Source organism: Equus quagga, chromosome 13 (genome assembly GCF_021613505.1).
Source record: "Equus quagga isolate Etosha38 chromosome 13, UCLA_HA_Equagga_1.0, whole genome shotgun sequence".
Taxonomy (NCBI): domain Eukaryota; kingdom Metazoa; phylum Chordata; class Mammalia; order Perissodactyla; family Equidae; genus Equus; species Equus quagga.
In genome coordinates, this window is record NC_060279.1 from 84131196 (window position 1) to 84143576 (window position 12381).

General features: G+C 59.0%; 1 protein-coding gene across 1 annotated transcript; it reads left to right on the forward strand.

The window, feature by feature from the left end:
* Nucleotides 1-5150: 5150 nt before the first annotated feature.
* Nucleotides 5151-11956, forward strand: SHISA7 (shisa family member 7). The gene is made up of 5 exons (XM_046680640.1): nt 5151-5830; nt 7228-7382; nt 8952-9017; nt 9479-9628; nt 11313-11956. Exons 1-5 carry the CDS (start codon nt 5151-5153, stop codon nt 11954-11956), a joined length of 1695 nt encoding a protein of 564 aa, XP_046536596.1.
* The last annotated feature ends 425 nt before the right edge of the window (nt 11957-12381 follow it).

The window sequence follows — 12381 nt, forward strand, 5'->3', positions numbered from 1 at the left end:
TCCCCCTCTCTCTGGGTCCCTGTCCCCCTCTCTCTGGCTCCCTGTCCCCCTCTCTCTGGGTCCCTGTCCCCCTCTCTCTGGGTCTCTGTCCCCCTCTCTCTGGGTCTCTGTCCCCCTCTCTCTCTCTGGGTCCCTGTCCCCCTCTCTCTGGGTCCCTGTCCCCTCTCTCTGGGTCTCTGTCCCCCTCTCTTTCTGGGTCTCTGTCCCCCTCTCTCTCTCTGGGTCCCTGTCTCCCTCTCTCTGGGTCCCTGTCCCCTCTCTCTGGGTCTCTGTCCCCCTCTCTCTGAGTCTCTGTCCCCCTCTCTCTGGGTCCCTGTCCCCCTCTCTCTTGGTCTCCGTCCCCCTGTCTCTCTGGGTCTCTGTCCTCTCTCTGGGTCCCTGTGTTGTCCCCCCCCCGCCCCAGGCCTCTGCCCCCTCAAGGCTCTCTCCCTGTCCCTCTCGTCAGGTCCTGCTCCATCTCATTCTCCACTGCTGGGCCTCTCAGGAGGCAACGCACCTGGCCCCACCCGGCCCACCCAGCCCTGGCCCCCACCCCGCTGTCAGGGATGGAGGGGGTTTGGGGGTGGGCATGGGCTGCAGTGTTATGCAGGGAGCAGGTGGGAAGGGGGGTGTTCTCCAGAAGCCCAGGAGCCCCATGGGGCCTACTCTGGGACCCCTCCTCTAGGCGGCTCCCCTGATCTCTGTCCCCACATCTGTGTCTCTCAGGCCCTGGGCTGGAGTGGAGGGCACAGCCGGACTCTGGCTCTGAGCTGCTGGGCATGGGAGGTGCAGGGAGGGAGGAGAAGAGGACAGTGCCTGCGTGTGTGAGAGAAGGGGCAGGGTGGGGGTGGGGCTGTTGGGGGGGTCACATGCCTGCTTCCAGACTCTCCACTGCTGGGTGAGGGTGTGTTTGCACACATGCGTGTGCATCCACGAGGTTGCATGAGTGTGGGCTGTGATGTGTGTGGTTGCGTGTCCATGTGTCGCTGGCTTGGGCAGGCCCCCTGGCTGTGTTCCTGAATTGTGTTGGTCCCAGTGTGTCACGATGTCTGAGGTGGTGTCCGGGTCTCGTGGGCTGTGGGCTCAGCCACGCACAGAAATGCATGGTTGTGCCCACGTGTGTGTGTGTTTGGGAAGAGGCCACAGGTGTGCCAGCAGGATGACACTGGGCATCCTTGCGTGTTGTGTCTGGCACACTGTGGACATAAGGTCTCTTGTGTCTGTGCATACGTTTGTGTGAGGTAAGGGAGGAGCTGGTCCCCCTGGACCTTTGGTCTGGCTGGGCCACTGTGTCTGCAGATGTGTGTCCCCGCCCCACCTACAGGTGCTGCCTGGCAGCGGGACGTGTGAGCAGGGTTAGGAGGCTGCTGTGTGTGCATGTGTGTGGTGTCTGGGTGTGTCGCTGGGCTTCAGGAGATGATGACACTGCTCCCATCCCCCAGTCGTCAATGGCCTGGAGTTGTGTCGCCCTGTGTGTGTGCATAGGTGTGCAGTTGGAGGAGACGATGGGACTCTGTTAGCAGAGGGAGTCCAGCAGAGACTTGGCACAGAATGGGGACTGAGCAGGCACACTGCTTGTCCATATGGGAGCCTTAGTGCAGACGCAACAAAGGCACCCCCTGGACCAACACTGCTCCCCAGAGTCTATGGTTTAGCAGGCAGATGGCACCCTTGTGTGGGTCTGAAAGGGGTGCCCCTTCCTGCAGATGGATGCAGCCCCACTGGCAAGCCTTAGGGAGGAAAACCCAGCTGGATTCTAGCCAGACCTCCTCATGCAGTGCACAACCTGCCCAACAATACATGGCAGCCCTCAGTGAATGAAAGAATCCACACTGCCACGTGCAAGTGTCAGTGTTGGAAGGGTGTGTCTGTGTGCATGTCAACCCATGTTTCTCTGCACGGGATAAAGGCATCCATGTTCTGTGAGTGGTGGTACACAGAGACTTGAGTTCAAAGCACAGCTCCACTGCTTGGGCACTATGGGGCTCAGGCAAATGATGGCACCTCCTGGAACCTTGATGTCCTTATCTGAAATGCATGTGTGAGGCAGAGACAGAGAGAGACGGCAATATTTATTGAGCACCTACTATGTGTGCTGTGGCTACAACGGGGAACAAGACTGACAAAAACATCAGGCTTCACGGGCTTGGTAGTCTAGTGGAGGAGACAGACAAGTCAGTACACAAACAGTGCGGCGCGGAGCAAGTTGCTGTGAGAGATCGAAAGTCTGGGGGTGCTGTTTCAGACGGGCCAGGGAAGGCTCGCTGAGATGCGGTGTGAGCGGCACCTGGCGGAAGCCAGGGGACGAGCCAGACAACATCGGCACGAAGCGGGTCCCGGGCGGAGGGGACAGCAGGAAGGTGGGGACCTCTTGGGCATAGGACCTGGGAAGGCGTGGGGGAAAAGGGAAGGATGAGAGAAGAGTCTGGATTTTATTCTAGGTGTGACAGGAACCCAGTGGGCGGTTTGGACAGGGGAATGGGTGAAGTCATCTGACCTATGTTGGTGGTTTTTCGTTTGTTTTTTAAAATTGTGGTAAAATACACATAAACTTTGTGTACAGTTCAATGGCATTTAGTATATTCATAACATTGTGCAACCATGAGCGCTATCTAGTTCCAGAACATTTTTATCATCCCAAAAGCAGTCACCCCCCTTCCTCCCCCCACCCCGGCTCCAGGCAACAAGCAGTTGGCTTCCTGTCTCTGTGGATTTGACAAGAGTGGACATTTCGTACAAATGGAATCATACCCTGTGTGGCCTGTGTGTCTGGCTTCTCTCACTGAGCATCATGTTTTCGAGGTTCATCCATGTATCAGCGCTTCACTGCTTTTCATGGCTGAATAATATTCCACCATGTAGACAGGCCACACTGTGTTTATCCATCCAGCCGCTGAGGGACATCTTGGTGGTCTCGCCTGGGGGTGTCATGAGTAGTGCTGCCCTGAACATTCGTGTGTCGGGTTTTGTGTGAACGTGTTCTCAGTTCTTTGGGGCAGATCCCTAGGAGTGGAATTGCTGGGTCATGTGACAACTCTATGTTTAACTTTTGAAGGACTGCCAAACTGCTCTCCACAGCGTGGGCCAAGCCACTTCTCGGGTGTCCATTAAACACCAAGGACAGGCGTCGAGTAGGCGATCGAGTGGGGCCTTCTAGCTGGGAGTTCAGGGGAGGGGCCCAGGGGAGCTAAACAGGAAAGTTGAGGCCCCACGGAGAAGGGGGCACAAGCTGAGTGAGGGTTGGGGAGCCTCAGCCCCCATAACCCTCTCCCCATCCCCACCCCCAGCCATTTCATTGATAATGGGGTGGTCCGCAGAGACACACACCCTGAATGGGAAGGAACAATGATAAAAAATAATGCCTAATGATATTTATTAAAGGAGTTCCACCCACCCACCCTCCCTCCCATCCCCTCACTGCTTTCATTTCTTCATGGCTTCCTTCATAACTTCTTCATATTTCTTCACAATGTTTCCAACATGCATCACGCTGATTCGTGTCCGTGGACTGGCTCTCTCCCCTCACCGGAAGGTAAACCCATGAAGGCAGGGACCCCTGTGTGTTCACTCACTGCCTCAATCTCAGAGCTCAGTGACCACGGTTGCCGTGGAAACAGCCAGGAAGCCCCGCCTCACCTGGCCCCTGACTCCTGCTGTCTTCTCCATCGCCCTCCTCATCCCCGGTCGCCCTCCTGAAATAACAGCACGGCGAACCCTGCCATGCATATATCGCAGCTGCACGAGGCCAGGCACTGTTCCAAGCTCCTCACACACACGAACTCCGCTCGTCCTTCCGATCACCTAGTGAGCGCCATCCTTATGCACATTTTACAGATGGGGAAACTGAGGCACAGGGGGACTTAGGTAAGAGCCTGTCCAGTACCAGGCAGCTGGCACGTGGTGGAACTGGAGGTGAGGCACTCCTCCTGTGTTTCTCCTAAACTGGAAGAGTGTGGTGTGTGTGTGTGTGTGTGTGTGTGAGAGAGACAGAGAGACAGAGACAGAGACAGAGACAAAGACAGAGACAGAGAAACAGAGAGACACACAGAGAGAGACAGAGAGACAGAGAGAGGCAGAGAGAGAGAGGGAGACACAGAGAGAGTGGGAGACGGAGAGAGAGAGGGTGGGAGACTGAGGCTTGAGATCCCTTGATGATCAGACCTAAATGAGAAATAACCACTTGGGGGGACTGAGGGCCCTATGGGTCTAAGCCAGCGGTGCTCACTGGGGGGCAGCTGTGCCGCCCAGGGGGACATTTGGCAGTGCCTGGAGGCATCCTCTGTTGTCAGGACGAGGGTGAATGCGAATGCTCCTGGCATCTAGCAGGTGCTGCTAAACATCCCACAACGCACAGGACGGGTCCCCACAACAACGTACGGTGGGTCCCCAACCTCAGGGGTACCCAGACGGTGGCCGCTCCCTGTAAGCGCTGAGAAGCCCTGCACTATCTCTTCCCACCTGCCGGGCCTACGAACTCAAATTCTCAACTCCTGTCTCTCTCTCCCTTCCCTCCCCTCCCCACGCCTCTTTCTCCTTCCCCATCTCTGGACTCCTCCCATCTCGCCCACCCCGCGTCTGTCTCCCTTCATTACCTCCCCGGTCCCTCATGACCCCCCCTCAACCTCCTCTCCGCGCGGCCCCGCCCCTCCGCGCCCCGCCCACCTCTCCATCCCCATCCTGTGCTCGGTCGCCTGCGCCTCACCTCTTACTCTCTCCTCGCCCGCCCGCGCGCACGGGTTCTTCTGCCTCCATCACATCTTTCCTCTGGTTTTTGTCCATCTCTCTCTCTCCTTTCTGCGCACCCCTCTAATGTCTCCGTCGACCTTCCTGGTCTCGTCTCCCCCATTCATCACTCGCTTTGCTCCTTTCCCCGTCTGCCCATCATCATTTCTGTTCTCCTCCGGCCGCGTCTGGGCGTTGCTCCGCTATCACCGTCCACCTCCCCGTGGGGCCGCCAACTCTGAGCGCATGCATCTCTGCTCCATCCGTCCTTTCTGTCTCCTGGTGCGTGTTTCTCTCCATCCTTCTGCCTTCCCTCGGCCCGCCTTCCTCATCCTCTCCACCCACCCATCTCCACATTTCTCCACCTCTGGCCATCCCTCTTCTGCCCTTTGCTCCAGCCTCGGTTCTCCCCGCAGCCTGGCGGCCTCGACCGACCTCCTGCACGCCCCATGCCGGCCCTCCTGCTCCTCGGGACCCTTCTGCTCCTGGCCTCGACCGCCGGCCAGGCCGGGGCGCGCCCGTCCAACGCCACGAGCGCCGAGCCCCCGGGCCCACTGCCCGCCCTGCTGGCGCACCTGCGGCGCCTGACCGGGGCGCTGACGGGCGGCGGGGGCGCAGCGGGCCCGGGCGCCAATAGCAGCAAGACCGGCACCGCGAGCGGGACGGGCGCGGCGGCGCGGGCGCCCCCTCCCGCCGAGCTCTGCCACGGCTACTACGATGTCATGGGCCAGTACGACGCCACCTTCAACTGCAGCACCGGCTCCTACCGCTTCTGCTGCGGCACCTGCCACTACCGCTTCTGCTGCGAGCACCGCCACATGCGCCTGGCGCAGGCCTCCTGCTCCAACTACGACACGCCACGCTGGGCCACCACGCCGCCGCCCCTGGCTGGGGGCGCCGGGGGCGCCGGGGGTGCGGGCGGCGGGCCCGGGCCCGGCCAGGCCGGGTGGCTGGAAGGGGGCCGGGCGGGAGGTGCCGGGGTGCGTGGGGGCGAGGGGCCTGGGGGCAGCACGGCCTACGTGGTGTGCGGGGTCATCAGCTTCGCCCTTGCCGTGGGCGTCGGCGCCAAAGTGGCCTTCAGCAAGGCGTCCCGTGCGCCCAGGGCGCACCGGGAGATCAACGTCCCCAGGTGTGTCCGCGCTGGGGCCCAAGGGTACGAAGCCTGGGGCGGCGCTGGGGCCAGGGGCAACGGGCCATCTGGGGCGGGGCTACAGGAATGGGGGCGTGGCCTGAGACCCAGGAGGCAGCCGCCCACAGGGCGGGAGCACGTGCCTAGGGAGATGGGCAGGGCCTAAGAATCGAGGAGCCAGAACTGGCCTGGCTGTTGAGTGACGGAGGAGACTCAGGCCTTCATTCATTCAACAAATATTTCTTGAGCACTTTCTGTGGGCCAGGAGCTGGAGATACAGCAGTGAACAAAACAAGATCCCTGCCCAGGTGGATAAACCTGGCTTCTAATCCCAGGTCTGCTGCCTACGGGCTGTGTGACCCTGAGCAAGTTGCTTAACCTCTATGTGCCTCAGTTTCCTCGTCTGTACAATGGGGCTAATAATTGTTCCCCACGCGTTCGTACTGTAATGAAGATGAACTGAATTGATTCATGTCAAGTCCTGGCACATGGTAAGCCCTCAATAAATGTTGGCTACCATTATAACTAAATGTTAGTGATGCAGGCAGTAAGCAGCAAATACATATGCAATATACTTTTAGATATTGGTAACTGCTGTGAAGAAAAGAAAGTGGCATAACGAGCTGGGGCGGGGGGAGGAGAAGGTTGTTGTACACGAAGTGGTCAGGAAAGGCCCCTCTGAGCAGAGGCTTGAAGGAAAGGAGCGAGCCAAGCAGATATCTGTGGGAAGGGCGTTCCAGGCAGAGGGAATAGTAAGTGCTAAGGCCCTGAGGTGGAGTGTTTGCAGGACAGCGAAGGGGCCCTTGCAGCTGGAGTGCAGCGGGCGAGGAGGAGGCTCATTCTAAGCGTGGTGGGGGAGGCACCAGAGGGTCCTGAGCTCAGGCATGACGTGTCTGCTTCCTGGGGCTGTGCGGATAGGATTAGACTGCAGAGGACGAGGGCGGAAGCAGGGAGACCCCGTAGGAGACTGTTGCAATGACCCAGGGGAGAGATGGGGGATATATCTGGGAGGTCACATCTGCAGCATTGCTCAGAGGCATGAAGGAAAGAAAAAGAGCAGTCAAGGGTGAGTCTAAGGTTTGGGTCTGCATAACTGGGCGAATGGGGAAGGCTGCAAAAGGAACAGGAGTGAGGCCCGGGTTCAGGGTGGGAGGGGCCGCAGAAGGGGTAGGGTCCAAATGAATTGGGGACGGGGCGCTTCAAGCAGGAAGTGTGGTCCGAGGGACCTTGGGGCGAGCTGTGCTCAAGATGACACTAGCAAGGGGCGTGGCCAGAGGCGGGAGGCGGAGCCGCGCTGACGTTCCGCCAATGGTGACACAGGGAGTGAAAGAAACCCTCCCTTCCCCCCGGTCCCACCCCAGGTTCCAGGCCGCTGACCGTCCATCTGCCACCTCTAGGGCCCTGGTGGACATTCTGAGGCATCAGGCGGGACCTGGGACCCGCCCAGACCGCGCACGAAGCAGCTCTCTGACCGCGGGGGTTGGGGTTCCCGACAGCATGCCCCCGAGGACGCCCAAGAACCTCTACAACGCCGTGAAGCCCTCCAACCTCGGTGAGTGACACGCAGGAGCAGCAGCTGCCACCTCTGCTCCTGACCACGCCCCTCGCCCTGTAGCCACGCCCTCCCGATGGCCCCGCCTCCCGCCGCACAGGCCCCGCCCCCAGCCCCAGCCCCATGCCTCTGCCTCCCTCAACCGAGGGGCTCCAAGTGAGCCGGAGCCGCTCCCTGCCCCCTGGGGGGCACCATGGACGCCTCGGTGGTTTAGACTTAGACGTTCTCAGCCCCCGCACTCGAGACACTCCTGTCAGACCAGCCAAGAACCAACGACACGCAAGGACGCACTTAACTATTGAATCAGAATTTGTCAGGAGCCAGACGCCCTGGGTTCGAATCCTGGCTCTGCCACTGTGACCTGGGGCAAGCGACTTCAGCTCTCTTGGCCTTGGATTCCTCATCCGTGAAATGGGCAGCCTGACAGTACTCACCTCACAGGGGTTGTGAAGATCAAACAGACTAATGAGTAAAGTCCTTAGAGCAATTTCTGGCACAGAGCAAGTGCTCTATGGATGGGAGCTATTGTTCTTATCCTCTGTCTTATGATGAGTGCATCAGTGGAGAAGGCCAGGGAGCTGTAGAGGGTGAAGGGTCTCTTCCGGCGTGAGGGGAGGAGGGCTTCCCTCAGGAAGTGATGTTTGAGTGGTGGCCTGCAGGGTGAGGGGAGTTTCTTGCACCGGGGGAGCTCTGAGTGGCTGCAGCAGAGCTTGTGAGGTGGCCAGAGCTGAGGCTGGGGACAGGGTCGGCAGACGCCTTGGGAAGGGCCTTGAGTGCCAGGCTGAGCTGAGGAGTTCTACCTTTGTCCTGAGGGCCATGGGGAGTCACGGAGGAGGTTAGAGCAGGGGAGCAGCAAAGCCAAAAGTGGATGGAAGAACTATTTCTCTGGAACCATACGGGAGAGAGATGAGAGGAAGAAGCCTCAGGAGGAGGCTGGGATGATGATCCAGGCAGTAAAGGCCAAGACCTGAGCTGAGGTCAGGAATGGAGGGGAGGAGATGGGTTTGAATAATAGTAACAAGGAAGAGACATTTGAGCTGGATGTTGAGCAATGAGTAGGAGTTCTTCAAGCAAAGAAGGGGAGGAAGGGGATTCAAGGTAGAGAGAACACATAGCAGCATGTGCAAAGGCCCTGTGGCAGAACTGAGTTGGACTCCTTCCAGCAGCAGAGAGAAGTGTGGCTTGAAGTGAGAGAGGAGAGAGAAGGCCGCAGACTGTCAGCTGGGGCCAGGTTATGCAGGCCTCAAATGCTATTCCTGGTTTAGACTGTGTCCTGTGGGTGACAGCCAGACATGGGAAGAGTTTCAAGCAGCAGAGGGACAAGGCAGGTGTGGGCGTCAGGAGTACTGTGGTGAGGCTGATCTTGGAGCCAGGCTGGCTGGCTGGCAGGAAGACTGGTTTGATGATCCAGGGGGAAGAGGCAGGTCAGGGCAGAGATTCAGGAGGCAGAAGGGACCAGAGCTGGGGACCGAGTGGATGTGAATGGGATCCTTCCACCAGACCAGGACAGCAGCACCAGCCGGGAGCAGGTGATGGCAGTGACGCCACCTCCCTTCTCGGTCCCCACAGATAACTTGCACCACAACTACCTGCACCTCAACGTCAACAGCCCCAAGCACCATGCGGCCACGCTGGGTACGGACCAGGGCCGGGCTGGGGGAGGACAGGGCTCCGTCCCCCCCTCCCTGACTGTGCCCGAGCCGGGCGGGGGCCCAGGTAGCACAGGTGTGAGGCCCTGTGAGCCTGCCTCACAGTTGCCAGGTAACCAAGCGAGGCTGTTTCCTCATTTGAACACCGGAAGTGGTCGTCTCTCTCCCACCCGGGTTAGATGCATGGAGCGCAGCCCCCAGCCAGGGGCCGGCACAAAGCGGGTGCTGTGCAAGTGGCAGCTGCCCCTCCTTCTGTGACGTGTCCTCCTTCCCCAGCAAACAGCCTGTCTCCTGGGGGTCGGGGCGGTGAGCAGGGGGAGCCTGGGCTGCTGGAGCTTTGAGGGGCTGGAATCTCAGCTTTGTAACTCCCTTAGGGGCTGGGGGCCGAACTGTCGGGTCGGAGCGGGGAGGGGCTGGACTGACCCCAGCCCTGCCCCTCTGCCCCAGACTGGCGGGCGGCTCCGCCACCCAGCCCCTCCTTGCACTACTCCACGCTGTCCTACTCTCGGTCCTTCCACAACCTCTCGCATCTGCCCCCGTCCTACGAGGCCGCTGTGAAATCTGAACTCAACCGATACTCCTCCCTCAAGAGGCTGGGTAAGTCCCGGGAAGGGGAGCTGGGAGGCGATGGGGCACAGTCAGGGCCAGGGCCTGGATTCAGGACCGTGGACAGTGGCCCAACAGCCACTAAATAGGTTTAGATCCTCTCTCAGGGTTTTCTCCAAATTTGTTCCAGAATTACCTGAGGTAATTTTGTATCAGAATTACCTGGGATGCTTTTTAAAAATGCAAATTCATGGTCCCCCCTCCCAAGATCTATTGTATTCATCACGACTTGTATCTGCAATTAATAGAAATACAACTTAAACAAAAAGAAAAAAGAAAAAAAGGTAATTATGTTGGCTTGATAATGGAAAGTCTGAGTCATGAGCTTCAGGTGCGGCTGGATCCAGGCGTCCAAAGCTGTCTCCAGGATTCTACATTTCTCAGCTCAGTTACAAAGTGGGCTGACTTCATTTTCTGACAGAATTTCCCCTCCTGGTGGCAAAGATTGCCCTGAGAATTTTCAGGCTGCCATTCTACCAGCAGAAAAGCGTCTCTCCCAATGATTCCAGCAAGAATCCCAGGCCTGGATCCCACTGGTGCAAACTTGGTCACATGCTTGTCCCTGAACAAATCAGTGTGACTCTGATTGGACATTTCTGGGTCAGTGGCCCATCCCTGGGAGGGGAACAGCCTTCAAACATTTCAAACTGAGAGCCAAATGATTTTTACATTATGACCCATGAGACACACATATATATGGCTATTTTTTAATTACAGGACAGCTTTGAAACTTGTTATTATGCACATTTTAAAACACACTCAAGAGTAGAGGGAATTATAAAATGAACCTGCATGTTGTTCCCACCACCCAGTTTTTGGTGGGGTTTTTTTATGCTTTTTTTTTTTTAATTTTATTTTTCCTTTTTCTCCCCAAAGCCCCCCGGTACATAGTTGTGTATTTTTAGTTGTGGGTCCTTCTAGTTGTGGCATGTGGGACGCTGCCTCAGCATGGCCTGATGAGCTGTGCCATGTCCGTGCCCAGGATCTGAACCTGCGAAACTCTCGGCCACTGAAGCAGAGTGCGTGAACTTAACCACTCGGCCCCGGGGCCGGCCCCAGCCATCACCCACTTTTAATAATAAGCAACATTTTGTTAATCTCTCTTCCCTCCATCCTATCTTTTCGTGAATTATTTTAAAACACATCCGAGAGATTATGTCACTTCATCCATTAATATTTCAATAACACACACATAACTGAAATAATAGTTTTATGAACGGTACTCACCCTATTCCCTTGTTATGTCCACACCTTCTCATAATTTTCTATTTCATTTTTCAAAATCCTGGTCACTGCCCACAAAATTGACTTCACAACTCACGAATGGGTCACATCTTCAAGTCTGAAAAACACTAGCTACAGGATGAACGGGAGGGAAGAGTGGTTCCCCAAAAGCAGGAGTTGGAGTCTACTCCCCAAAAAGAGGACGCCCCCTCATCCACCGGGCCAGCGGCGCGGGCGGCCTGGGAGTCTGCCTTTTGTCCCCTGCTAGCTTGACTGTTCTGATTGAACTTGTGCCCGCGCCCAGGCTAACGACCAGGATGTGCTGGGTGATGCCTGTGCTCCTCCTGGTGGCCGGGTCCAGCGCGGGGTGGGAGGTACCGGAGCCAGGGGAGGGGGGAGGTTCTGGGCTGGCTGGGGACCCACCTCGGCGGCCTTCTCCCTTCTCCCCCAGCCGAGAAGGATCTGGACGAGGCCTACCTGAAGCGCCGGCACCTGGCGGAGGTGCCCCGCGGGACGCTGCCCCTGCACGCGCTGCGGCGCCCCGGCACGGGGGGCGGCTACCGCATGGACGCCTGGGGCAGCCCGGAGGAGCTGGGCCTGGCGCCCCCGCCGCACCCGCGGCGCGTCATGTCCCAGGAGCACCTGCTGGGCGACGGCGGCCGCGCGCGCTACGAGTTCACGCTGCCGCGCGCGCGCCTCGTGTCGCAGGAGCACCTGCTCCTGTCGTCGCCCGAGGCCCTGCGCCAGAGCCGCGAGCACCTCCTGTCGCCCCCGCGCAGCCCCGCGCTGCCCCCCGACCCCGCGTCCCGCGCCGGCCTGGCCGCCTCGCACTCCAACCTGCTGCTGGGGCCCGGGGGCCCCCCCACGCCGCTGCACGGGCTGCCCCCGCCGCCCGGCCTGCACGCGCACCACCACCTCGGCCTGCACGGCTCGCCGCAGCCCGCCTGGCTGGCGGACGCCGGCGGGGGCGGGGGCACGCTGGCCCGCAGGCCGCCCTTCCAGCGCCAGGGCACGCTGGAGCAGCTGCAGTTCATCCCCGGCCACCACCTGCCCCAGCACCTGCGCACCGCCAGCAAGAACGAGGTGACTGTCTGAGGCCGGGCCGGGGGCTGGGGCGCCGCGGCCTCGCGGGCCCCGGTCCCAGCCTGGATCCCCCACCACGCCCCAGGGGCTGGGACCCACGTCGGCCAGCGGCCGGGGGGCTGCCTCTGAGGACACCGCTTTGGATGAAATCGTCACCGGAGACAAAGCCTCCTGGTGGGATTTCACCGCAGATAAGATCCCTCCTCCTCGGTCACTGATTGAGGCAAGGCCTCCTTCCCATGACGTCATCACAGAGGAAGAGGCCTGCCTGTGACGTCATCACTAGCGAAAATGTCTGTGTTCTGTGATGTCATCACAGGGACAAACCTGCTTCCCATGAGGCTCATCACAGAGGAATAGGCCCGTCCCTGAAGTCAACACTAGAGGCCATGTCCATGTTCTACGATGTCATCACAAAGACTTCCTTCCTGCGATGT

What these genes read in the sequence shown, in the direction of transcription:
- SHISA7 (XM_046680640.1), top strand. Translation starts at nt 5,151, where the DNA reads ATGCCGGCCCTCCTGCTCCTCGGGACCCTTCTGCTCCTGGCCTCGACC. An exon ending in CGTGAAGCCCTCCAACCTCG is followed by an intron (nt 7,383 to 8,951) that starts GTGAGTGACACG and finishes CGGTCCCCACAG; the next exon opens with ATAACTTGCACCACAACTAC. An exon ending in GCACCATGCGGCCACGCTGG is followed by an intron (nt 9,018 to 9,478) that starts GTACGGACCAGG and finishes CCTCTGCCCCAG; the next exon opens with ACTGGCGGGCGGCTCCGCCA.